We start from the raw sequence: 24,944 nt of genomic DNA on the forward strand, positions 1-24,944 counted from the left end.
GGGAAACTACATTTGCTCCCCTTGTGATGGTGAGGGGTGAAGCTCAGCTTGTGTCTTTGAAGAGGGCCATGGCCCACTTATGCCGCCCTCAGGTAGAGCAGTGAGATCCAGGCCTCTCTGACAGAGGGGAGGGGGGCTCCCTTGAGGAAGAGAAGGCCCAGCAGAAAAGCTCCAGGTGAAGGGCCAGGGGAAAGGTCGGTGCCTCTCCACCTGAACCGCGACCGCCATGCCTGGGGCGGGAGAAGCCAGAAATAGCAGCAGCTGGGCTCAGACCCAACTCTCTCATGCGTGGGGAGAGGGGGGGGGCTAGAGGCTGTGCGAAGGTCAGCGGCTCGCCTAGAGCTCTTCCCGGTGGGTTTGGGGCCACTCCTCCTCCCTGCGCCGCCTTCTTTGAGCGGCTGCGATTCGCCTAAGACAAGCCAGCCCGGAGCCGCCGTCGGGAAGCGCCCCCCACCCCACCTCACTTACGGGCGGGCGGGGTGTGGCGTCGAGGAGGAGGAGCTCGTCCCTCCGTTATAAGCTGCAGCTGTGCTCAGGGTCAACCTGTAGCCGCCCGATCCCGTCGCCCTGGCCATGTGGCTCCGGTTCGCCCCGCTGCGCCTGCCGCTCCGTCGGCGCCTCCAAACGGCCGCCGTCCTCCAGTGGGTCTTCTCCTTCCTGGTGCTGGGTGAGGACAGGACGGTGCCGTCGTCGGCAGCTTGGCAAGGGCCGAGAGCGGGGGCGGCGGCGGCGGCGGCAAAGTTAGTTGTGTCCCGGCCGCGGCCGAGGTAGCAGGAGAGGCAGCGCTGGCCGGCGGTCGTGACCGGGGAAGCCGCGAAGGGAAGCCGAGGCGGGAGGGGAGGTGCAGCGCCCGGCTCGGCTGTTGCCGGAGGCTCGAGCTCTTGGGCAGCGACTTGCCTTGCTCCACGCGGGGCTGCCTTCCCCAAGCCCGACTGCTCCAGCCCTACAGGGCGCTGCCTCTTCAGCTCAGCGGGGGCTGTCTGCAGGCAGGAGCAGCAGGAGCGGCGGGCTTCTGAGCACGTGCAGAGTGCCGCAGCTGCCGCTGCTCGGGGGCTGGCGAGGCGGAGGAGATGATCACCCGCTATCTTTCTCGTAGCCCAGTGCTGCCTGGGGCTTTACCTGGTGCTGCTGCTCGGGGACGGCTGGCTGCTTGCGCTTGGCTATGCTGTCTGGCTCTACCTGGACTGGGAGACGCCGTCTCGCGGGGGGCGCCGCTCCTCCTGGGTCCGCGGCTGGGCCCTCTGGCGATACTTCCGGGACTATTTCCCTATCACGGTGAGCAGAGGAACCGGGAGGCTGCCTGTACTAGCGGGGGTGTGGGGGTCAGGCCTGGCGGGACACCCACTTTCTCCCGGGGAGGGGCGCCGGCTCCTTGGCCACAAAGCTGCGGGCCGGGGGAACGCGGGGCCCGAAGCGGCGCTGGAACTTCTTGAGGAAAACCAGCCAAGAGCCGCGGGGTCGCCCTCCTTTTAACTGCACTGCCTAAACCTCGGTTTCTCCTCCATTATCAAGCCGCAGTTGCTCCGTAGCCTCCCCTTACTCAAATGTCATCCCTTTTGCCCCCGCCCCCCCCGTCAGAAAATGTCGGCCCTTTTCAGTCTAACCCATTATTAAAAGTGAGAAACTCTCGGGTGCGATGGGGGGGAGGCTTACGTCCGTGGGCAGCTTAGCTGGGCCTGGAGAAGGAGGGGTGGGACAGGAGTGGGGTGCCTGGCAGGGAAGATGGATCACACACCCACTCAAACCCCTTTGTGCTTGCCAGGTAGTGGCCTGCCTTGTCTGTGGGGCACCTCCCCCCCCCTGAAAAGCCTCCAATGAAGGGGCTTAGCCAGGAAAGGAATTTAAAACATCTTGGTATAATAGGCAGACTGCAATGGTGAAAATCTGATATGAAATGATCCACTAATTTCATAACTTGGGAATCATTTACTGAATCCCATGAAGCAGTATGGATTGTAGCTTAAACAATTAGGCCACCCGTGAAAACTCTTGTTCTCTGATCTTTTGCATTTTCTTTGGCTGTAAGTTTCATCTTATGTCTCCAATTAAATGTGACAATTTTTGTAAATGCCATGGTAAATATTGTTTTGCTTATAAACAGAGTGTCATTTTTAATTGGTAGCCCTGAGATGTAACTAACAGTCAGAATTCAGGCAGCTGTGCTGCTGGATTGTTAAATCAATTTATTTACTAATTTCCTTGATCCTCTGCTTGCCCACATTGGTTCTCACTGACCTAGACTGTCCCATCTGTAACTATTTCATGAATGTGCCAGCTGCAAATGTTTCATTGGCATGAAATTTCTTCCTGTTTGTTCGGGCAGATCAGGATGTGTTTCTTTAACTGCAAGCATTATTCTGAACATTTTTTTTGGTGGTGTGGGGGGGGGTGTTTAAGACAGAGCCCACTAAGTTTGCTAAAGCTTCTGTGAACTTCAGTTGCCTTCCAAGTGTTCCGAGAGAGACACCCCCCCCCCAAGACAGAGCCTTGAAAATAACTTTTGGTTGAAGCCGGGCTCCCGAAAAGTATTTGGGTCCACCCCTCATCTCTTGGAGGGCTATTGGGCTTAAAGTTGTGCTCCCAGATCCTTTATTTCCTTGCTTCCTTAAAGCGAGAATTTGGCTCAGGCTTCATCAGTTGGCTTTGCTCCCTAGTCACTCACACGCACAGTCACACTCACACACACCTGTCTGCCAAGCTGAATGGCATCCTGAGGAGGCTGCTGCAGGGCCTCCTTTGAGGGGGAAGCTGGGTACAGCAGAGAAGCAAGCAGTCCTGGATGTTGTGCCCAGGCAAAGTCTTAGCAGCCTTCCTGCTTGGGGGAATCTCTTTCTTTTCAGCCTTTTTGGCTTGGAAAAATGCCAGAAGCCCTGGCAGCTCTCCAGGGGCCACCCCAGGGTGGAAAGCTGCAGGGTCTGTCACCTGAGGGACCACTGACTCCATTCCTGATCCACTATACCTCAGTAATTTGAGTGCTCCTCTCTGCCTGACTTTCTGTTCTACATTTTTTTCCCCTGGCAGCTGGTGAAGACTGCAGAGCTGAACCCTTCCCACAATTACCTCTTCGGCTTCCACCCCCACGGGGTTCTGGTGGCCGGTGCCTTTGGGAACTTCTGCACCGAGGCCACGGGGTTCTCTCAGCTATTCCCGGGGCTCACCCCCCATCTCCTGATGCTGCCCTTTTGGTTCAAGGTCCCCTTCTTCCGTGACTACATCATGAGTGGGGGTGAGCTCTTGGGGGGCATCTAGGCATGAGGGGACTGCGAGGCAGTGATGGTGGCCCGGGCAGTCTTGCTCTGAGCCCCTCTGCTCTTTTTGTTTTAGGACTGGTCTCTTCGGAGAAGACCAGTGCTTCCTACCTCCTTGGCCACGAAGGCGGCGGGCAGGTGGCCGTCATTGCTGTGGGGGGCCCGCCTGAGTCACTGGATGCTCGCCCGGGGGCTCTGACCCTTCAGCTACGCAGTCGTAAAGGCTTCATCAAGATGGCCCTGCGTCACGGGTGAGGGGCAGGGGGCCTCTGAGAGCACTGCAAGACTGGGGTGAGGAGTGGGAGACCTGAGCATGGTTAGGAGTGGCTCCAACCAGCAAGGTGATCCTCCCTCTGACCAGAGCTCTGCCTGCCTCCCTGCAGAGCAGCGCTGGTGCCAGTCTTCTCCTTCGGGGAGAACGAGCTCTTCAATCAAGTCTCCAACCCGCAAGGCTCCGTCATTCGCAGGCTGCAGGAACGGCTTCAGAGGGTCATGGGGCTGGCCCTGCCTCTCTTCCATGCTCGAGGTGTTTTCCAATACAACTTCGGCCTGCTGCCCTTCCGGAGACCCATCTACACAGTTGGTGAGTGTATCTATTGCGGCTTCCAGAGGATGCTAGACAGGTCAGTTGCTGGGGAATGGTTTGGATCCTTTTGGTCATGGCTGCCCATGGCAGGAGCCCCTCTTGGGCAGGGCTGCCTCCACCTTGGGCAATTGTCTCCTAGCACTTTCCCCCAGATATGCCAGCATTTCTTTGAGCTTGGAAGTCAGCCAAACTGACCTCCCTCTGGTGATGCAACAACCAACTGCCAGTCTCTGTGTTGCAACTCCCCTAAGCCAGCCCCTCAGTGGGGAAGCAGCCTTGGACTTTGGTTGGGGCCTTGCCGGGGGGGGGGGCGCTTGGGGATGCTGTGTTGCAATGTTGTGGGACAATGCAGCTCAGACACTTGACCACATGAAGGGGGAGTACTGATGTGGCTGGCAGTTTTCAGCAGATGCTCTGCCCTGTGCCCCAAAGCTAGCTAGTTCTGTGGGGGGGAGGGGAGGTCTACCCCAGGCCACATAGCACTCTCCAGTATCCTTCAGGACTTGACCCTGATCTTGCCTGGCTGGGCTGAGGCTCTTAGTGGTAGGTTCTGCTGATGGGTTGGAGCCCCCTTGCTGATCAAGCTCAGTAGGTCTTCCCTGTGCAAGGGAGGCTGGTACTCCTGCAGCCCAGGCCTCCCCAGAACTTCAGAGGGAGTAGGGGGCTACTGGGAGGGAGGATGGAGCATTGGGGCTGCTTGACTTCACTTGGCTGCAAGAAGGGACACTCCAGGGTCTCCGCTGCCCCCGAGACCTCATTTCTTGCTAAGGGGGGATTTCTCCCTGGTGTTTCAAAGGGAGCTGTTTGGGGGCAATCTGAGGGCTCATTTGTTTATTTTATTCCATTTCTCATGTCTTGCCTCCCCCCCACACCTTTTAGTGGGAGCTCCGATTACAGTGCCCAAGATGCCTCATCCATCGCGAGAAGCCATTGATGAGCTGCATGAGACTTACCTGGAGAAGCTGACTCAGCTCTTTGAAGAGCACAAGGCCAAGTATGGGCTGCCCCAAGACAAGCACCTGACACTCACCTAGCTGGGCACAAAGGGCTGGCCCAAGACACACAGAGCTACACCTGGGTCGGGTGAAAGGACTGCACAGCTGCAGGAGGAGCCAGCACCGTCTTTTAGGGCAGCTTTCACCAAAGATGCTCTGGAGGTGTTGGGTTCAAGCTTCCCTCGTTGCCAGGCAGCGTCAGAGTTGTGCCCAGAGAATGACTGGGAGTGGAACTCTCGACCCTGCAGAGTTGGCATCAAAGGCTGGTGATGGTCAAAGGCTGGTGATGCCAAATCATGGATGGCAGGCACAAGGTCCACCTTAATAACAGTTATGCTGTCTGACTCTTGTGGGGAGGAGGGTGAACTCCTGAGCTGCTGCACAGTCTTGTGTGCCAGGTACCCGACTGTGGCATTTTCTTTGGAAGAAATAAAGTGGAGCACTCAATGCTGTGGAGGGTAGAGGAAGCCTGGGGGGACAGGGTGGGGGGCAGGAGCCCGGAGGTCTTCAGCCTTCCTTCCTCCTGCACTCAGGGCTGTCAGAGAGCAAGAGCCGCAACTTGGCAGCTGGTGGGGATCCAGAACCATGTGAGAGCCAGGGAGAAGAGAGCAGGTCTACCCAGCATAGGGCTGGGGCGACTGAGGGCCTCCGGTTTGAGACTTCTATGGATCTGCTTGGGGGCTAGAGACCACCCCCGCCTTGGCCAGTGCAGGAGAACTTGCTGGGCTGCTTGCAGACTTGGGCATCTGGCAGGCGGAGGAGTGCTCACTGGGTGGGGAAGTGCCTGAGAGGCAGCCAGTGGGTGTTGCCTGGACCTGGCTGGCAGATGAGTCCCGGAGCTCTCTTGCCTACTATTTCCAGCCAGGCTGCCTTTACGAACTGAGTACCTCGGCTTTCCCAAAAAGACCATGCAAAATGGGGAGGGGGCTTTTGAAAGGGGAGCAGCTAGGGTCTGTAACAGGTGCTCTGGCAGCCAGCAGCCAGGTCAAGACCGGCTTCCAGAATTAGCCAAGCTGTCCATCTCTGACGGGTCTGTGGGTCTGATCGTGGGGGGTTCGCCATCTGCTGCCAGTCTCCATACCTTCATGTGAAATGCCACATCCTGTGACCCTGGGTTGGTGGCAGCAGCCCTGCAGAAAGATGATTGCCTCCTCTCAAACCACTCTGTGGCTGCCCCACCACCAGTTGTTTCCAGGTTCTCCTGTAATGGGGGGGGGGAGGAGGAGATCAGCCTCAAATCCTCCTCAGAGCTGAGCACAGGAAAGAGCTTAGTTCCCTTTCCTGGCCAAGGGGTGGTGGTGCCCCTTTTGGTCAGAGAAGGCGGGCAACTGTATGGGAGGCCCTGCTGAGGTCTGGGTGGGGCAGCACAGTGGCGCTTAGCCTGCATGGAGCTGCAGGGAATAAATGGGGGAGGGCAAAGTAGAGTTGCAAGGGGCACCTGAAGGCACTGGCAGGTCTGGGGGGCAGGGAAGCAGCTGTGAAGCAGAAAAGTATGGGGAGGGCAGAATCTGCATTGGGGGCACAGGGAGAGGTGGTGATGACAGGCATGGCAGCTACACACATAAACACAAACATCCTTTGCTGCCCACAGGCCTCTGAAGGAGGAAGGACCCTGCTTGTTCTGGGAGGCAAGGAGAGAGAGGGGGAGGAGGGGTATCTGCCTTGGCCAGCAAGGAAGCAAGGGGGTTGTTGGGGTGCAATGAGGCCATTTCTTAGGGGGCAACCCATGTGTCCTGGAACCCAAGAGTTTGGCCTTGTGGGGCTTCAAGTGGGTGTCTGGTGTGGGGGAACATCAGCATGGAGCTTGCTTGGGGTGCCAAACTAAATGGGGCTGGGGGGGACATGGAGTGCTTCCCCCTGTGGACGTCTGCTGTGGATGGGGCTTGGGGGAGCCATGCTTCTGCCTGGCCTTAGGGCTGGGGCTTTAGGGCCCTGGCTTCCCAAATGCTAGGGAGTTTTCTGGCCCCTTGCAGCCATGGGGGAGGCCAATCGGCTGGGCTTAGTGGGTGAGCAAAACTGCAGGGCTGTGCCAGGGCAGGCCAACTTGCTGGGAAAAGTGGCAAATGCGGGGTGGGGATCCCCTTTTCCTCTCCTGTCCCACCTGGACAATCTTGGAGGGGTGCAGCTGTGTGGGGGAGAAAGAATGGGGTGCTCCTGCAGGCCTTGATCCAAAGTGGCACCCTCTGCTCCCGCCTTTGATAGCTGCAGCTGACTTGCGAGATGCTGGTGCTGTCCTGGGCTGCATCGTCCAGCAACAGCCAGTGTTTGGTATTCAGAATTTGGCACCACTCCATCCAGCTCTACACTCAGCTGCTCCAAGTCGTCTCACAGCCAGGCTGAGCGTGGCCAGCTCCCTCAGAGTCCGATGGCAGGGAGCAGGGGGGGCTCAGCTGCTGCTGCTCCCTCTGGCCAGGTTTCACAACTGCTTTCACCCTCTCTCGCCGGCCAAGTGTCCCGCAGAGAGGGGAGCGCAAAGGGCTCTCCGGCCTATAAAGCAAAGCCCGAGGCAGAGCTTACATTGCATCGTCCCGAGTGCAGCCCAGCCCAGCCCCTGGGCAAGAGATGCTGGAGGTGCTCTTTGGGGCACAATAGAGCCCCACATGTCCCTGGAGATAAAGGCGGCTGCAGCAGGCCTGGGCTGGCTGCGGTGATTCCAATTACGGCTATCCAGGTTTTTTAACTCCCGGCTAGGAAGACTTCTGATGGATTTCCTTGGGATCTTGGAATCCTAGAGATCTGATTGGCTTGCCAGTCTAAGGAAGCCAGGTGAGTCCTGTGTCTGGAGTAGTTATATTGTGGGGCCTTTCAAGAGGAAGCATGGCTGTGTGTGTCTGTATGGACGTTCCCAGTGATGGGCTTTCTCTGGGTCGAGTTTGTGGGGCTGCCTTGCATCGAGATGGGACTGCAGGGAGGGTCAGCTGAGGTCTAATGGGATTAGGCAAAGAGAGCAACCGGGTTTAGCCAGGGTACAGTCTCCCTTGTGCTGGTTAACTTTCTTTTCCCAGGGCAGGACAAGTAGAGGGGCCCAGCCGAAGGAGGCCTTGGGATCTGCCCGCCTTCTTCACCTCAAGGCTGGGTCTGCTGCTTCCTCTCCGCTGCTGCAGGACCCCCAAAACCTGGGCCCTGGGGGCGGCTTTGCCACCCGGCTTGGGTACAGAGAGGTGAGGGAGTGTTTGAGCATGTGCAGCATTCACCCCAAGCTTGGCCCCATAAAGCCCTTGGCGGTTTCTGGTGCTAGAAATTAAATGGCAGGAGGATGTATGAGGTGGGGGGGAAATCTTTAATTCAGACCACATTGGAGAAGCAAGGAGCCTCGTCTCCAGCCTAGGCGGGGGACAGGGACTTGGGTCCGAAGCTGTGACTGCCCAGCCCTGAACCTTGCTGGCAGCTGACCTTTGACCTCTCACCTGAGCCCAGCCCACCTTTAAGGGCTCCAGGCTGGAATCCCGGTTCCTCGAATAGGAGCCCAAGCAGAGGCGAGTGGGGGCAGGCAGCCCAGCTCCCCATAGGGCCCCGGCGGCAAGGGAGGCGGGCCTTGTGCAGTGGCTTGGCCTCCCTCCTTATCCGCTGGCAGCACCTGCTCTCCTGCTTGCTTGGAGGCCGAAGTTCAGCTGCAGCTGGCTGGAGGACGTGGAGCCACATGGACGGGCAGGCGAGTGCCTCCCTCCCCCCCAGGAGTAGGTCCTCTCTCCCCCTTCCCCTGCAGTTGGGTGGAAGGAGCAGGTGGACTCTGGACAGCCAGGGGAGCGACCAAGACCCTGGCTCGGGTACTCCTCCCCCACCCGCATGGCTGCTGCCTGTTCCACCGCCAGGATCAAGGGGCGCGTCGGGGCTGCTCCGGGACTAGTGGTGCATTTTGTATCCTGCCACAGGTCAGCCAGAGAAGATGATCCTGCACAAGCAGCTGGAGGCCCTCAGCGTCCTGCAGTGGGTGCTGACCTTCCTCTTCTTCGGTAGGAGTATGTGGGGGAAGCCTATGGGCACAGGACAGCCATCTTCCTTTTGGGGGGAGGAGGCAGCCCCTCATGGGAAAGGGGCCTGGGTTCTCATGCTTCCCAGGGGCCTGCCCAAGGAGCCCTCCCCTACTTGCTCAGTCTTGCCTCCGGGAAGAAGGCAGCTGGGTGTGGAGGGGACAGGGGACCATGTGAAGCCTGGTCTCCCCTCTGCCCCCAGGCCTCTTTTTCACCCTGCTTCTCATCTACCTGCTCTTCACCTCCTTCTGGTTCCTGAGCGTGGTCTACTTCATCTGGTGGATTGTGGACTTGGACACCCCCATGCAAGGTGCCCAGCTGCCCCCTTCCTTCCCTCTCGGGTATCCCCACTCTCTTCCTCCGCCAGGACTGCTCACCTGAGCTTCAAGCTGCCAGGCATCTTCCTGATTCTCCTACAGCGATACGGGGGAGTGGGGGCTTGCTGTGTCTCCCCAAGGGGGCTGCTGTCGGGCTTGGACACCAGATCCCTTTCCTGTGGGATGCGGTTATGGAGCTGAGCGGGGAAGGGGGGCAAGGGAAGAGAAGAACTGTGGTCTTTGGGCAGTGGCATTCTAAAATGCCCGGTCTGCGTGGACTTTTAGCCGTGCAGGTTCCTCCCCCCCCCTCACCCCCAGGGAAGCTGGATCTAACCACTGAACACCTCCCCCCACCCCGCTGATCCAGCAAACCCCAGCCCCTCAGAAGGCCAATAGTGGGAGTTAGGATTTGTGGGGAGCCGGACCCCACTATTCCCCTTGCAGGACCAGCCACCCACTCTTGGCTGTTGTGCTTGTCCTGCCAGGAGGCCGTCGTAGTGAGTGGATGAGGCGCTGGAAGGTCTGGGAGCTGCACAGGAACTATTTCCCCATCAAGGTAGGAGGAGCCTGCGGTGGGGGCGCAGCAGCTGGTCTCCTTCGAAGGGACGTGGCCCCATGAAGCCCCCCCAAAAAAGCCGCTTCCCGCTGGGCCGTTTAAGGGGCTGGCATACTCTTGGCCAGTGTCCAAAACCCAAGAGGAGTCACTCTAGTGGGGCTGGAGAGCACCAGGAAAGGCCACAGCTGAAAACCCGCCCCAGCAGCACAGATATGGGTGGAGAAAGAGCCACAGGTCCAGCTTCTCAATGTCTTGGAAAAAGGGGAGCTGATTAAGGCCCAGGACCTCTTTGGGCAGGATGCTTAGTCTGTGAAACCCATTGCCACTTGCACTGAGGCCTGCTCTGTCCATGGGCGGCTGGCCACCAGTGTGGGAAAGGAAAGGCAGCCCCACTGCTGTCCTCTTCTGCCCCTGCTTCTTCTCCCCAGCTGGTGAAGACTGCTGAACTGCCACCCAACAGAAATTACATCCTGGGGTCCCACCCCCACGGCATCATCTGTGCAGGAGCCTTTTCTGCCTTCAGCACAGAGGCATGTGGCTTCTCCCGGGCCTTTCCTGGCCTGACCTCCAGCCTGGCCCTCCTTGCTGGTCTCTTCTACCTGCCCATGTATCGCGAGTATATGATGAGCTCAGGTGGGAAACCTTTTTTCTCCCCAGCACCCCTGGTCTGGTTTCTGAGCCCATGTCCTTGGAGCCTTCGAGACCAGGGGCCCATCCATTCTGGCATTCTGAGGCTTGGGAGATTTGGAGGGTGGGGTCTGCTGCAGTGACCCTCTCTTTGGAGTGTTTGGGACACAGCCCCAAGCTAAGAGAGGATCCCCCCTCTGCTTTTGACTAAGATGTCTGTCTTTGGGAAGACCGACTAAGCACTAAGGGAATCTCCTTGGTGGGGAGGGGAGGGTGGGGAGGTCAGCAGTTCCCTGAGCTGGGAGGCAGTGGGCAAAGAAGGCTCCAAGTGCCCCGCTTGTCTTGGTTGGCCCAGGCAGCATGGGGAATCCAGCCACCATGTGAAGGCGCACTAGAGTTATGCAATGAAGCGGCTTTCCTCCCTCCATCACCAAAGCTTGGGTCTCTCCTCCCAACTTTCTCACCCCCTTCCAGGGATGGTGCCAGTCAGCAAGAGGTCCCTGGACTTCCTGCTCCGAGCAGGGCCCGGACATGCGGTGGTCATCGTGGTGGGCGGGGCCACAGAGTCCCTGGACTGCAACCCAGGCGAGCAGCGCGTGCTTCTCTCGGGCAGGCGAGGTTTCGTGCGGCTTGCGCTACAGCACGGGTGAGGGTCTCCATACGGCCATGGCAGGAATAAGGGATGGGCAGATGGGGGCACATTTTTGGGGGTCCCCAACTTCCTTACCTATCAGTGGAAGAGGTCTCAGTGGCCTTCAGCAACACTTCTCGAGCTCTAGGCTGAGAGAGCTCAAAGTGCAGAACCCCATGTGGGGGTGGGGGGGAGGGGGCTCCCAGCTCTGTCCCCTGTGCAGAATCTCCCCATTTCTGTTTCCAGGGCAGACCTCGTCCCTGTCTTCTCCTTCGGAGAGAATGACATTTTCCGGCAGGTTCAGTTTCCTGAGGGCAGCTTCCTCCGCCGTTTCCAGCTTCGCTTCAAACAGCTGGTCGGCTTCGCTCCCTGCCTTTTCGTGGGGCGCAGCCTCTTTTTCAGCCACTGCTGGGGGCTCCTGCCCCAGCCCTCCCCCATCACGGTTGTGGGTGAGCCTGGGATCTTCTTCCGCCCCCTCCCCCCCCGGGCTGTGGGACGGCAACCTGCACTGGCAGGGAAGGGTCAGCCAGTTGCACGTGCTCTCTCACACAGACACACAAACACACACATTTTCTCTCATTTGCAGTGGGGAAGCCGATCCTCGTCCCTTTGCGTCCACACCCCAAACCGGAGGAGGTAGACCGCTACCATGCCCTCTACGTCCAGGCACTGCAGCAACTCTTCGAGGAGCACAAGGGCAACTGTGGCCTCCCCTCCTCGCAGCAGCTGTTCATCATCTAGGGACCCCCTCCCCTGCCAGGGAGCCCGGCGCCTGTCTCTGCTGCAGGCTCAGGTGGGGTCCCCTCTTCTGCTCCCCAGTCCCAATAAAGAGTGTTACATTTTGTGGCACTCACGTCTGCTTTCTGCATTGAATGAAACTACTCAAATGAAACCATGCTCAAGGAGTAGCCCTTAATGGGTCTAAGTCTACAAGGAGAGAAGTAAGCAGTGGGATGCCACAAGGTTCCGTCTGAGGCCCAGTATTCTTCAATATCTTCATAAACGACTTAGATGAGGGAATAGAAGGGGAATTTATCAAATTTGCAGATTCTAAGCTTGCAGGATTTTTTTTTTTTAATTTATATCCCACCCTTCTCCGAAAACTCAGGGCGGCTTACAATGTGTTAAGCAATAGTCTTCATCCATTTGTATATTAGATACAAAGTCAACTTAATTGCCCCCAACAATCTGGGTCCTCATTTTACCTACCTTATAAAGGATGGAAGGCTGAGTCAACCTTGGGCCTGGTGGGACTTGAACTTGCAGTAATTGCAAGCAGCTGTGTTAATAACAGACAGACTTAGTCCGTTGAGCCACCAGAGGAATAGCTAACACCCTAGAAGATAGGCTCAAGATCCAGATGGATCTTGACAGACTTGAACACTGAGTCCTATCTAACAAAATGAAATTCAATGTAGAGAAAAGAAAAGTCCTACACTTAGGTAAGAAAAACCAAAAGTACACATATAAACTGGGTGAAACTAGGCTTAATAGCAGTGACTGTGAGAGGGATCTTGGAGTCTTAGTGGACAACCAGCTAAATATGAGCCAGCAGTGTGCGGCAGCAGCCAAAAAAGCCAACACAATCCTAAATTGCATTAACAGAGGAATACAATCAGGATCAAGTGAGGTACTAATACCACTCTATAAAGCCCTAGTAAGACCACATCTAGAGTACTGCATCCAGTTTGGTCCCCACACTATAAAAAAAGATGTTGAGACTCTAGGGAAAATGCAGAGGAGAGTAACCAGGATGCTTAGGGGACTGGAGACTAAAACATATGAAGAATGGTACAGGAACTGGGCATGGCTAGTCTAGTGAAGAGGAGGACCAGGAGAGACATGATAGCAGTGTTCTAATATTTGAGGGGCTGCCACAGAGAGGAGGGGGATCAAGCTATTTTCAAAGCACCTGAAGGCCAGACAAGAAATAATGGATGGAAACTGACCAAGGAGAGATTCAACCTAGAAATGAGGAGTGAGGACAGTTGACCAATGGAACAGAAGTTGCCTTCGGAAGTTGTGGGAGCTTCATCACTTGAGACTTTCAAGAAAAGATTGGACTGCCATTTGTCAGAAATGGTGTCAGGTCTCCTGCTTGAGTGGGGAGTTGGACTAGATGACCTGTAAAGTCCCTTCCAACCAGGGGTGAAATCCAGCAGGTTCTGATAGGTTCTGGAGAACTGGTAGCGGAAATTTTGAGTAGTTTGGGGAATCAGCAAATACTACCTTTGGCTGGTCCCAAAGTGGGATGGGAATGGAGATTTTGCAATATCCTTCCCCTGCCACGCCCATCAAACCACACCATGCCCACCAAGCCACACCCACCGAACTGGTAGTAAAAAAAATTGGATTTCACCACTGCTTTCAACCCTGTTAATCTGTTAAAGAATGGGTAAGGGGTTGTCAGAAGTGGATATAGGAAGGTTAGACCAAAGGAGGCTATGGAAGAAGAACACAGATGACAAGATGCCCCTCCTGTCAGCTGGAGGCTTTGCTATCTGGGGGCCTCTTGTCAATTGGAGGGGTGGAGTGGGCAAGCTGCATGTTAGCCCTCATCTAAGTAGACTTCAGGAAGGCATTTGACAAAGTAAATCACAGCTTCTTGGTAAAATAGAACAATATGAGATAGGCAGGATCCTCACCAGATGGATTCATAACTGGTTGACCAACCGCACTCAATGTATAATCTTCATCTGCATGGAGGGGACCATGCAGTGGGGAACCCCAAGTTTCCATCTTGGGCCCAGTTCTCTTCAACATCTTCGTAAATGATTTAGATGAAGGGCTAGAAGAGGAACTCCTCAAATTTATAGACCACACCAAGCTGGTAGGGATTACTAACTCTGAAACATAGTTTCAAGATTGAGAAGGATCTTGACAGACATGAATACTGGGCCTTATCAAAATGCAATTCAGCGCTGAGAAAAGACGTTTTATGCTTGGGCAAGAAAAACCAAATGCACAGATATAAGATAGGTAGTACCTGGCTCAACAGCACTAACTGTAAGAGAGATCAAGGAGTCTTAGTGGACAAATAGGAGCCACCAATGTGCTACAGATGTGAAAAGGCCGATGCACCAACAGAGCAGGGATAGCATCGCTGTTGCAAGAAGTGATGCTGCTGCTGCTGCTGCTGCACTAGTAAGGCCACGCTTGGAAAACTGCATACAGTTCTGGTCATCACAATATTTAAAAAATGCTGAGACTCTAGAATAAGGGCAGAAAAGATGAAAGATGATAAAGGGTTTGGAGAGGAATCCTGTTGAAGGAGTCAGGTGTGTTTAGTAGCCAATGAAAGAGAACCATTGGTTATTGTCTTCCAGGATTTGAGGGCTATCACAAAAAGGGGATTGACTTACTCTCCACATAGTTTTTTTTTATTGAAGGGAGATCCAACCTACAAGGAAAACAATTCTGACTGAGAGAACAATCAGTGGAACCGCTTGCCTCCAAATGTTGTGGGTGCTCCATTACTGGAGGTTTTCAAAAATAGACTGGACAACCATTTGACCGGGATCAGACATCCTGCCTTGAGCAGGGGTTAGACTACAAGACCTCCAAGATCCCTTCCAGCCCCAGGATTGCACGTTCTAAGTGTTGCCTCCCTATTTCAGGGGAGCCAGGAGGGAGTCGCAGCGGGTGGGTGGGGATCGGGAGACCTTCCCGGCCGGAGTGGCCCCTCGAGGGTTTTTCCTTTGACCCGCTAACCGGAAGGTTCCAATGGCCTCAGCTCGCCCTCGCCGGCCAGTGTCTGCTCTCCGGCCGCGCTACCCTGATGTTCATGGCTGGCGCTGCCCGGCCCCGCGGTCTCTTTACAGGGCTTGATTCTGTACCAAATGGGCCGCCCTCCAGGGGTGCTTGCGAGGGGAAGGGCCACCGCCGCCTTCCGGGAAACCTCTGGCGGGTCTTTGTGGCCCCTCCCTTTTCCGAACGAGTCTGCCTCAGGGCAGCCAACGGCGTGTCCGGCCTCCACCCGCAAAATGGTAAGCCGGTTCGCAAAAGGCACCGCTGGGATTCGAACCCAGGATCTCCTGTTTACTAGACAGGCGCTTTAACCAACTAAGCCACGGCGCCACCCGCCGGTTCACGTCCGCGCGGTCCTGGCTGTTCACTGCAAGCTGGCATAAGCGTATCGCAAAACCCGGAAAGGAGTTTTGTTGTTGGACGGGACGGCGACGGACCAATCCCAGAGCGGAATTTTCAAAATCAAAAGAGAAGGAGTAACCGAGCAAAAAAACGGCAGCGGGACAGGAGGAGGCGGAAGCCCCCTTCGAGGACTGGGGAGGGGGCGCCGCGGGGAGGTTCGAATGCTGTAGCCCTGACCTGGGGTGGATCCCCAGATGGAGCTGAACTCAGAGCTGCTGCGGCGGGAGGGGAGGGGGCATCCATGATCAAGTGGAGCCTAGTTCCCGACCCCGCAGCGATACTCGGAGGCTCCGTCTTTCCCCTGCATGTCAGGGCAGCCCGCAATAAAAGATTATTGACCCCGACGTGATTCGAACACGCAGCCTTCTGATCTGGAGTCAGACGCGCTACCGTTGCGCCACGAGGTCGGTGGCGGGCCTTTCCTGGCAGCCTCCTCTGTGGGCCTGGCACCTCCCGCTCGGGCACTGAGCAAGGAGTCTCGCGGGCCTTGAGCGGAAGGAGTCTGGCTAGCTCGCCACCCTCCCCACATCAACCAGCCACTGCGGGACCCTTATCCCGCCTCCAGAGATGGGCCGGGATGGGGGAGGCGCAGACACAGCTGCAGAGACTTGCCCAGCGGCTGGGACGGGTCTCGGCAGCCGCCCTCCGCGGGAGTCGCGGGGAGCTTGGCCAGGGGAGGCTGCCCGTAGGCGTGCCCGGTGGGGCGGAGCGGGGCTAGCGGCGAGACATCGGGGCATTCTTAGCGCGGACTCTGCCCATTCAGCGTGGCCTAGGGCTCTGCAAGGGAACTTTGGACCTATGGGGCAGAGTCCGTTGTTTGGGACTGGATAGGAGAGGGGCGGTTCCCCGGCGCAAGAAACATCAACACCCAGGTTCAATCCCTGAAGAAGCCGGGTCGGTTCCGCCCCTCCCGGGGTCTCTGTCAGAGCTCATTGTCCGTGGAGTCCCTCTGGCTTTTAACTTACTGTTTAATGCCCTGGAGGAGAATGATTCACCTAGGAGTTTAAAAACAGCCGTGCTTGTCAGAATCGGGCCAGTGTTCCCCCCGAACCGCGAGGCTGAGGCGGGGCCCTTCAAAAAGGATCGTCCTCACCGTCCCCAAATACGCTTCTCCTGCACTTTGGAGCCGCGTCGCCCTGCCTCCCTCCCTCCGTCACGCCGGCAGGATTGCTCTAACTGGCCGTTCGAATACGCGGCGTGGCTATTTTGTTATTGACTGTTTCCGTGCCCACAAGTGATTATCGACTCTTGGGGAGCACGTGAACCAATTTTCTCCATGACGCTCCGTCCGTAACCTGATCTTTCAGCCCTTTCAATTTATGCTCCACCCATCGCCACAATAAGTGGTTCTCCTCTTCCTGTCGCCTTCTTCCCGCTTTCCCAGCTCGGAGCCCCTCCAGAGCTGGAGCTGGGCCTTCGCCTTTTGTGCTCGAAGTGGGGCCGTTGGTGCTTCGAGTGAGAACTCCGGGTTGATTCGTTTGGTGACTTTCTTGGCTGTCCGGCCTTGTCAGGGGCCTTCTCCCAGCCCAAAGTCGGAAGTCCCTACCTTGCCTATTCCCATCACCAATCTCTTTCCACTTATGACTGTACGACTATAACTTGTTGCTGGCAATCCTTATGATTTATATTGATATATTGACCATCAATTGTGTTGTAAATGTTGTACCTTGATGAACGTATCTTTTCTTTTATGTACACTGAGAGCATATGCACCAAGACAAATTCCTTGTGTGTCCAATCACACTTGGCCAATAAAAATTCTATTCTATTCAAAGTCCAACTGTCACTGACTGGCTCGGCAGGTCTGGTCTTTGTAGGTACAGACGTCACGTGGGGCATTTGAAGGAGGCCTTCGGGGCTGTTCTACCGGAGTCCCATCCCTGGCAGAGGTCTTGATTGCTTGCTCCTTTATTGCGAATAATTGACCCCTCAATGGTATTGCTAGATTTTTATCCCACCTTTTTTTATTCCACTCCATTGTCAGTTCTAAGCTTGGTTATTGTGCCCGTTATCCTTAGTTTCTTTATATTTTATTTTAATCCCATTTTTCCCTGTGCTCTTCTGTGCTTGCAAGTCTCTTTTGCCAGTTCTGGAGCTTCCTGACCATGATACCATTACTTGTTTTAACCATCTGTGAACCATCTGTGAGCCACTCAGTCACTGGGAAAATTGTAGTTAGTTAGTTAGTTAGTTAGTTAGTTAGTTAGTTAGATAGATAGATAGATAGATAGATAGATAGATAGATAGATAGATAGATAGATAGATAGATAGATAGGAGAGGAGGGGCCCTGGAAGGTGGCTTTGAGCCAGCCCAGCCCACCCTCCCCTTTAAAGAGAGACGGGTGCCTTTGGGTGCTCCGTGCAGATGCACCTTATCTAATTTGGCACTCAACTCATATTCCCTTGCTCTTGTCCAGGGCTAGGAGAAAGCAACTTCTCCTCGCTTCCTCCATCCATGCACTCAGCGCCGGCTCCCGGCCACCAGTTAGGATGACTTCCGGCTCTTTCAGGGCCGGGAGAAGGGACAGCCCAGCTAGGCTCACTAGAGCCAGGGGCCATCTGGCTCTGCCAGAGTGGGACCTGCTGCCTGCGGTGGACGCCCTAGCCCTATTGCGGGGTCCCGCGCCGCTCTGGAGCTTTGAAGGCAGCTGATGCCCGGCACCTGCCGGTGGGGAGAGAAGCATTTACCTCGTCCGGCCTCCCACGCTCTTCTCTTGTGCCCTCTCCTCCCCCAACACTGACGTAAAAGCGCGCGAGAGTGAGGGGAGTAGGCGCCCCCCCCAAGCCGCTCGTGGGCGGGGCAGAGGGATGGGGGGGGGAGCTTATCTCCATCCTTACTGGGAGACGAGAAGGTCTTTAGGCGGAAAGGGACCGCCCGGCCATCCGACAGACGCGAGACCGCATCGACCAGAGGTTCCTAGCAGGTGCGCCATCGGCTCGAGGCTCTCTCTGCCTTCTGCGCTTCTGCAGGTATTGGCGACACTTCCCTGCATCGGCCTGTGGGCTTCGGCGGGTGTCGGGGGAACAGTTGCGGGGCTGCTTGGGGGATTCGGCGTGAGGCGCTGGCGCGGCTAGCGTCCTGCTGCCTTCTTTCTGCCGGCGGAGCCGAAGTGGAAGTTGGCTACGGCCGGCAGCTCCTGCAACCGAGAAAGGCCTCCGTGGCGGGGAGGGGAGGCGACTTGGCTTTCTCCTCGCCTCCCATTCACCCTCCGGGAGCTTTCTATGGAAAGGGAACGTCTTCCTCCGGCCCCAATCCCGCGGGCTCTTTTCCCTGCAAAGGGCCGAACAGAAGATTTGGCCAGAGAAGGATGGCTGGTTGGAGCGGTGTCTGATCCGGGGGTCTCCTCGGCCCCGAGCTCTGCCGTGAAGGTTTTCCCAAGGAAGGGTAATAGCTGCGCTCCCCCTTGGTGCCTTTTCTGTTTCTAGGACTCATCACCTGACCAGCAGGAACGAGGCCGTTGGAGCCCCCCCCCCTCTCTCTGTGTGTGTGTGTGAGTGTGTGTGTGAAAGAGAGAAAATGCAGGGAAATGGGAGAGGGAGAAGCAACCTACCCCTACCCACACCGATTTTGTCAGGCGAGCTTTGTGGGCCGGTTCACATGCCAGGGAACGGAACGTGGACTGAGGGAGGTGAGGCTGACTTCCATTCCAGTCTTAAGACTGAGGGGTTCCTGCCACCAGGAGAAAATGGTGGCAAAATAAGAGGGTAGAGATCAGTGGAGGGATTCAAAAAAATTTAACAACCAGTTCTCTGCCCTAATGATTTATTCCAACAACCAGTTTGCCAGACTGCTCAGAAAGCTAACAACGGGTTCTCCCAAAGTGGTGCAAACTGGCTGAATCCCACTACTGGTAGAGGTCACATCAAGGGCATTGGGCTGACAACCTTTGCCTGACTCTGGGGTGGGAAGAGAGGACTTTGGTTGCCTCCATCTTTGGTCAAGCAGCTCCTTCCAGCCCACCAGATGGGCCTCTTGGTTCCACACTGGCATTTTGCTCAGCTGTCTCCAAGCAGTGGCTTCCATGGGTCTCTCTGAAAGCAAGGTGCCCATCTGCCATTACTTCTTGCTCTCCCTTTGAGATGGTGGCTGCATGGTTAACAAAAAATACTGTTTGCTTAAGCTTTGACTGTCACAAGTTCCCTTGCTTCATCCAGATCCCAAGGCTGTTTTTTCCCCAAGGCACAACCTGTATTGTGACAATGTGTCTCCCTCCCCACCTGGTTGTAGGGTGCCAAGCAGAGCTTCTGCTGAAATCTATGGGAAGCAGGAAGGACCAGCTAGACAAAGATGACCAAATGACTCACGGGGATCATGGAACCACCTTCTCTTGCTGAGCTTATGCCCATCCCCAGTTCCTCTTCTCCCTGTCCACCCTCATTCTCCATTCCACCCAAGGCCTGTCATGAGCCCTGCACCCTACTGGAGGCTGGCTGGGCTGCTTGAGGAGGGCTGGGGGATTCCCATCTGTGGTCCTTCCTGAGGTGTTTATGGAAGTCTGTGTCCCTGCAGCCGCAATTGCCTGTGCAAGCCATGAAATTGGAAAGTGCAGCCGACTCGCAGCTGGAGTTCACCATTGCCACAGAAAGAGATTTTGAGGAGATCCTGGCCATCTCCAAGGGGATCTATGGAGGCCTCGACTACCTCCCAAGCCGCTACCATGCCTGGATCCATGAGCCGAATCGCACCGTTGTGCTGGCCAAGAAGAACGGCGTGGTGGTAAGGGCCCGTGCGAAGCTGGAATGGCTCGCTGGGATGGCTCTTCCCCAACCCTTCCTAAGTGGAACTGAAGCTGGGCAGCAAGACTCTTTGCCACGATAGGGGGTTGGGGGGAGAGGCTGGTGGGGAGCAAATGGGTCACTGGAACAAAAGGACTTAGCCCCCTTCTGAAAGATGAGGACGGGGCATTTGGCTGCCCAATTATTGTCTCTCCAAGGGGATGGTCCCGGGACTCCTAGCCTCCCAATGTTCAAGGTGCACTGCTACATCCTTCTGTTTTCAAGAGGGGCCAAGTTATAGCAGCGTTGTGGGTTTGCCCATTACTCTTAAGAAGAGTTTACAGAATTCTTGGTGTGCCTCCCCCATGGTGTGGAGTCCAGCCAAGCTTACTTGGCCTTACAATGACAATTGACAAAATGGAAGTAGCCCCTAAACGAAAGGGGAGACATGACCTAGCATTATTGTGTCCAATAATGGTCCCAATTACTTTTGTCAGGTTGTGGAGGGAACAACCTGAATTTGACAAATAATTTCTAAACATGCACTGTCTCAAAAGCATTTGGCTGGAGGCCTGATTGGGTTAGCCATGCAGTCCCTTTTTGTGTTCTTCAAAATGAAAGAAGAGACACTTCTGAAGCAGGAAATGCTTCCAAAGGATCTTTCAATTTGCTGAATATTCCACACTTGGGACCCCCTCCCTGAAGCCTTTGGGAAGGAATACTCAGGCCAAGGCAGGGACTCACCAGGCACTGCTTGGATGCCCCCCACTTCATAAGCTGGAGAAGAAGGACCCTCAAAAGAAACCCCTTCCCCTCTCCTTCAGAGCATACTGTAGTTTCATTTTCACTGGATTGTTCCTATAGGTGTCAGGCGGGGCTCTGGTCCCCATCAAGGAACCTGGGGGGTGGGCTTCCTTGGAGGAGTGCAATGGGGCTGGTAGAGTTTGGATCCTCAGCGGACACATTTCATGTGAGGCTAGGACCCCTCCAGTGCTTGCTCCTCCTATTGGACCCCTTGGAAGTTAACTCTCTGCTCTCCCCACCCACAATCTGCCTCCAGATAGGGCTCCAGTCTGTCTACATCATTGATGCGGGCGAAACCGCCTTAGTGGAGGGACTGCGTGTGGCACCCTGGGAGCGTGGCAAAGGTGTGGCTGGGGTCTTGCAGCGATTCTGCTCTGCCATGGTGAAGGAGAAGCATCCAGAAGTCAAAGTGTCACGCCTGACCCGGGATGACAAGCTGGGCCCCAAAGACTTGAGGAAGTATCGCATCATTGCAAAACAGGTGAATGAACCCTGCTCTGGAACATCCTGTCTCTTCGGGGTAAAGGAGGGGGGTAGGACCAAAAGTATCAAGGGGCTGTGTTCCTAGACCAGCTAGGCCTATGACAGGTGGATGCAGGAGCCTCGGGATCGAGGCCAGTTGCTGCGTCCTGTTGGGCGCGCAAACTGAGCCGGGGCTCAAGATCTTGGGCAGCCTGGCAAGCTAAGGCCAAGAACTCAGCCCTTCAGCCCAGGCCAGGGGCACTGCCAGAAGGCACAGTCCCCAGCCCCCAGGCCTGTCACCTGATACTGCGGTAGCCTCCTTGGGGAGGAGGCTCTTTGTTAGGCCCCAGATGAGGAGGAGACCCCTGGAGCAGAAGGACCTCTGCCCAAGGAGAGGTCAGCAGAATTACTGTGGATTATTTCCAGCTTGGCTCCTTCTGGAACACAGATCCCGAAACAAGGGCAGCCACTTGGCATTGGGTGTGGGGAGGGGAGGCCATCACAGGGAGGGACAGCGTCCACTTTTGAAGGAGCAATGACAGTTCTGTTTAGATTTTCCTCAAAATGGGCACACTTTTTCTAAAAAGTCTTTGGCAGCATCTCAGAAGTACCTCCTGGGAGTCCGAGGGAGGGGAGGTGCCCAGTTGCTTAGCCCAAGACCCTTCCCAGTCACAGGAGGGGATGCCACAGCTGCTGGCTCCATGGCCGCCCAGCTTCTCAGTTGCTCCTCCTGCCAGGAAGCCTCAGCAGCTCCTTCTTTGTGGCTGGGACCATTTCTCTTCTCCCCCTTCTTTCCATTCCTCATGGAAAAGGCCCCCAAGATCCACTCGGGGCCAATCCACTGGCTGCCTAGAAAGCCCTCTCCACCAGGTTGCCTTCCCTGCAGACTTGGCTTCCAGGAAAAAGCCCTCCCATCCCCTCCATCACCCTCCCCCTCCCCAGTGCCATTTCTAAGCTGCCTGAAAGTACAGAAGCAAATAGGGAAGCAAACCAGAAGTGCCTGGAGAAAGGGGTCCTCCCCTCGTGTCTGAACTGAACAGGACCCACTGCAGGCCCTCTCCCATGGTCAAAGCAAGCAGGGCCGGCCCCAGGGGTCTCCTTGGGCAGGATGCCAGCTGGCAGAGAAGAGCCGCTTACCAGAGATGCCCCCCAGCAGTCAATGGCTCAGTTGCTGCCCTGCCAGGCTCTTCCCACCCCCTTGAAAAACCCTCCTCCCCTTCCAGGGGATCCTTCTGGTGCGCTTCCAGGCCCAGGAGGTGCTATCCCGCTTGGACGCTGCGGTGCTGGCTCAGGGGGGCTTCAGCCCTGAGCCTTCGGAGCTGCTCCTGGAGAACGAGGTCCCAGAGGTCGTTCTGAAGGAGGCTTTTCGGAGCGAAGTCCTGCTGAACCAGACCATCATCCAGGACTGGCAGCCCTTCAAGGCCACCCGGAGCAACCTCAGCCTCCTGCAGAAAAAGAGCCTCTGCTGGGTGGTCGACCAGAAGGCCCACCCGACCATGGCCACCCTGAGCACCCAGCCCTTCTCCATCCCTCTGGGCAAAGACTGGCACTACCTGAACATCGATGCCTTTGGCCGCAACGCAGGCCACCTCAAGAGCCAGCTGGTCCACCACCTGCGCCTCAGGTGCCCACCCTGCGGGGCGGCGTCATGTGCCAGCTGTTCCTGGAGCCCCAGCTGTGGCTAGAGATGGCCGCCTTCTGCCAGGAGGCTCTGGGCCTGGAGCTGGCGAAGGACTACACTGAGCAGTACCTGCTGGAAGCCGACATCTGAAGGGCAGACCCCCCCTCCCTTCCCGAGCCCACTTTTGTCCACCACGGGTTTCCCCTGCCTTTCTGACCAGCCCAATCTGTCCTCTCAGGTGAGCCCTACAGGCCATTCTGGCAGAGGAGAGGCAGCCCCAGGAAAGGGGACTCCCCCACCCATTGGCTCTGGCGCCAAGGCCTGCAGCCACAGCCCTTCCCTAGGGAGCAGCCTGGGAGAAGGGGAGGATGGGTGGCCACTCCAGAGGGAGTATGCTGGGCACTAAAGCCCCATCAGCCTAGATGCTCTCTCTCTCTCTCTTCCTCCCTCCCTCCCTCCCAGTGCCATTTCTAAGCTGCCTGAAAGTACAGAAGCAAATAGGGAAGCAAACCAGAAGTGCCTGGAGAAAGGGGTCCTCCCCTCGTGTCTGAACTGAACAGGACCCACTGCAGGCCCTCTCCCATGGTCAAAGCAAGCAGGGCCGGCCCCAGGGGTCTCCTTGGGCAGGATGCCAGCTGGCAGAGAAGAGCCGCTTACCAGAGATGCCCCCCAGCAGTCAATGGCTCAGTTGCTGCCCTGCCAGGCTCTTCCCACCCCCTTGAAAAACCCTCCTCCCCTTCCAGGGGATCCTTCTGGTGCGCTTCCAGGCCCAGGAGGTGCTATCCCGCTTGGACGCTGCGGTGCTGGCTCAGGGGGGCTTCAGCCCTGAGCCTTCGGAGCTGCTCCTGGAGAACGAGGTCCCAGAGGTCGTTCTGAAGGAGGCTTTTCGGAGCGAAGTCCTGCTGAACCAGACCATCATCCAGGACTGGCAGCCCTTCAAGGCCACCCGGAGCAACCTCAGCCTCCTGCAGAAAAAGAGCCTCTGCTGGGTGGTCGACCAGAAGGCCCACCCGACCATGGCCACCCTGAGCACCCAGCCCTTCTCCATCCCTCTGGGCAAAGACTGGCACTACCTGAACATCGATGCCTTTGGCCGCAACGCAGGCCACCTCAAGAGCCAGCTGATCCACCACCTGCGCCTCCAGGTGCCCACCCTGCGGGGCGGCGTCATGTGCCAGCTGTTCCTGGAGCCCCAGCTGTGGCTAGAGATGGCCGCCTTCTGCCAGGAGGCTCTGGGCCTGGAGCTGGCGAAGGACTACACTGAGCAGTACCTGCTGGAAGCCGACATCTGAAGGGCAGACCCCCCCTCCCTTCCCGAGCCCACTTTTGTCCACCACGGGTTTCCCCTGCCTTTCTGACCAGCCCAATCTGTCCTCTCAGGTGAGCCCTACAGGCCATTCTGGCAGAGGAGAGGCAGCCCCAGGAAAGGGGACTCCCCCACCCATTGGCTCTGGCGCCAAGGCCTGCAGCCACAGCCCTTCCCTAGGGAGCAGCCTGGGAGAAGGGGAGGATGGGTGGCCACTCCAGAGGGAGTATGCTGGGCACTAAAGCCCCATCAGCCTAGATGCTCTCTCTCTCTCTCTTCCTCCCTCCCTCCCTCCCTCTGCTCATTGCTGTGGAGAGGCTTCCTACCTGGGCGCCCCGGCTGTTGGCCATATCTTACTCATATTTATTACATTTATACCCCACCGCTGCCCCACAGGACCCTCGGCTTCTTGACAGGAGTTCAAACACGGTGAAAATATCAGTCCAGTTAAAACTGTTCGACACCTGAGTGTCCTCCACACTCCAGGAGGCGCTGAAGCCAGCGTTTCCAGTCCAGTGGGAGGCCATTCCGCAGGGCCAGTGCAGAAAAGCAGTGACTTTGCCCTCCCCCACCACACACACATACACACTCCGGTCCTCCAAGTGCAGAAGACAGCTGCTCTTCCAGCGAGATTAAACAGAAGGGCTGATTTTAAGGGAGGAAGGCACTTCATAAGGCATCTGAAAGGGCTGAACCCCCAGAGCTGCCCCTGGGAGCTAAGGCCATGGGTATAAGGTGGCCCCATCAGTCAGCACTAGATAATTGGCAGCCCTTCGCATGTAGAGCCAGCTGAGGTTCCTGCCCTACTCTTAACGGCAGACCCTTCAACAGTGCTGGGAGCCCTCATGCTAAGAATCCCTGTGGCCAACCCTCTTGCCCCACGGGGGCCCACAGCTGAGCATTGGTCAAGCTTTTCACCTATGGTTCACAGTAGGAGGACCTCTCGGTTGTGGGT

The 24,944-nt window shown here is 56.6% G+C and overlaps 4 protein-coding genes and 2 non-coding genes across 7 annotated transcripts; 4 read left to right on the forward strand and 2 right to left on the reverse strand.

Moving 5' to 3' along the window:
• Positions 1-452: 452 nt before the first annotated feature.
• On the forward strand, positions 453-5,283 carry LOC131198673 (2-acylglycerol O-acyltransferase 2-B-like). Its single transcript, XM_058183571.1, has 6 exons — positions 453-667; positions 1,097-1,275; positions 3,022-3,226; positions 3,325-3,499; positions 3,632-3,831; positions 4,714-5,283. The coding sequence occupies exons 1-6, from the start codon at positions 574-576 to the stop codon at positions 4,866-4,868; spliced, it is 1,008 nt and encodes a 335-aa protein (XP_058039554.1). The 5' UTR covers positions 453-573; the 3' UTR covers positions 4,869-5,283.
• Positions 5,284-7,860: 2,577 nt separating this feature from the next.
• On the forward strand, positions 7,861-11,773 carry MOGAT3 (monoacylglycerol O-acyltransferase 3). 2 transcript variants are annotated; one of them, XM_058183570.1, is made up of 8 exons: positions 7,861-7,990; positions 8,702-8,782; positions 9,003-9,110; positions 9,603-9,673; positions 10,102-10,306; positions 10,775-10,946; positions 11,178-11,380; positions 11,518-11,773. In XM_058183570.1, the coding sequence occupies exons 2-8, from the start codon at positions 8,716-8,718 to the stop codon at positions 11,670-11,672; spliced, it is 981 nt and encodes a 326-aa protein (XP_058039553.1). In that variant the 5' UTR covers positions 7,861-7,990; positions 8,702-8,715; the 3' UTR covers positions 11,673-11,773. The 2 variants fall into 2 exon arrangements, with proteins under 2 accessions (XP_058039553.1, XP_058039552.1); XM_058183569.1 differs by lacking the exon at positions 7,861-7,990 and adding an exon at positions 8,021-8,506.
• A 2,233-nt stretch (positions 11,774-14,006) lies between these two features.
• Positions 14,007-22,833, forward strand: NAT16 (N-acetyltransferase 16 (putative)). The gene is given in 8 exon segments (XM_058180245.1): positions 14,007-14,075; positions 14,665-14,917; positions 16,465-16,548; positions 18,051-18,196; positions 19,591-19,797; positions 20,857-21,081; positions 22,286-22,679; positions 22,682-22,833. Coding segments are annotated over 8 exon segments (1,530 nt in total).
• On the reverse strand, positions 14,935-15,008 carry TRNAT-AGU (transfer RNA threonine (anticodon AGU)). The gene has a single exon. It is a non-coding gene; the product is annotated as a tRNA-Thr (tRNA).
• On the reverse strand, positions 15,416-15,487 carry TRNAW-CCA (transfer RNA tryptophan (anticodon CCA)). Its single transcript has one exon. It is a non-coding gene; the product is annotated as a tRNA-Trp (tRNA).
• A 432-nt stretch (positions 22,834-23,265) lies between the features above and the next one.
• LOC131196845 (probable N-acetyltransferase 16) lies at positions 23,266-23,975 on the forward strand. The gene is made up of 2 exons (XM_058180246.1): positions 23,266-23,274; positions 23,427-23,975. Exons 1-2 carry the CDS (start codon positions 23,266-23,268, stop codon positions 23,973-23,975), a joined length of 558 nt encoding a protein of 185 aa, XP_058036229.1.
• Positions 23,976-24,944: the final 969 nt, after the last annotated feature.

The sequence above is a fragment of the Ahaetulla prasina genome, chromosome 4 (genome assembly GCF_028640845.1).
Source record: "Ahaetulla prasina isolate Xishuangbanna chromosome 4, ASM2864084v1, whole genome shotgun sequence".
In the NCBI taxonomy this organism is placed as follows: domain Eukaryota; kingdom Metazoa; phylum Chordata; class Lepidosauria; order Squamata; family Colubridae; genus Ahaetulla; species Ahaetulla prasina.

Coding starts and splice junctions, on each gene's coding strand:
- LOC131198673 (XM_058183571.1), top strand. CDS start 574: ATGTGGCTCCGGTTCGCCCCGCTGCGCCTGCCGCTCCGTCGGCGCCTC. Junction 668..1,096: donor CTTCTCCTTCCTGGTGCTGG/GTGAGGACAGGA, acceptor TCTTTCTCGTAG/CCCAGTGCTGCCTGGGGCTT. Junction 1,276..3,021: donor GGGACTATTTCCCTATCACG/GTGAGCAGAGGA, acceptor TTCCCCTGGCAG/CTGGTGAAGACTGCAGAGCT.
- MOGAT3 (XM_058183569.1), top strand. CDS start 8,470: ATGGACGGGCAGGCGAGTGCCTCCCTCCCCCCCAGGA. Junction 8,507..8,701: donor TGCCTCCCTCCCCCCCAGGA/GTAGGTCCTCTC, acceptor ATCCTGCCACAG/GTCAGCCAGAGAAGATGATC. Junction 9,674..10,101: donor GGAACTATTTCCCCATCAAG/GTAGGAGGAGCC, acceptor TCTTCTCCCCAG/CTGGTGAAGACTGCTGAACT.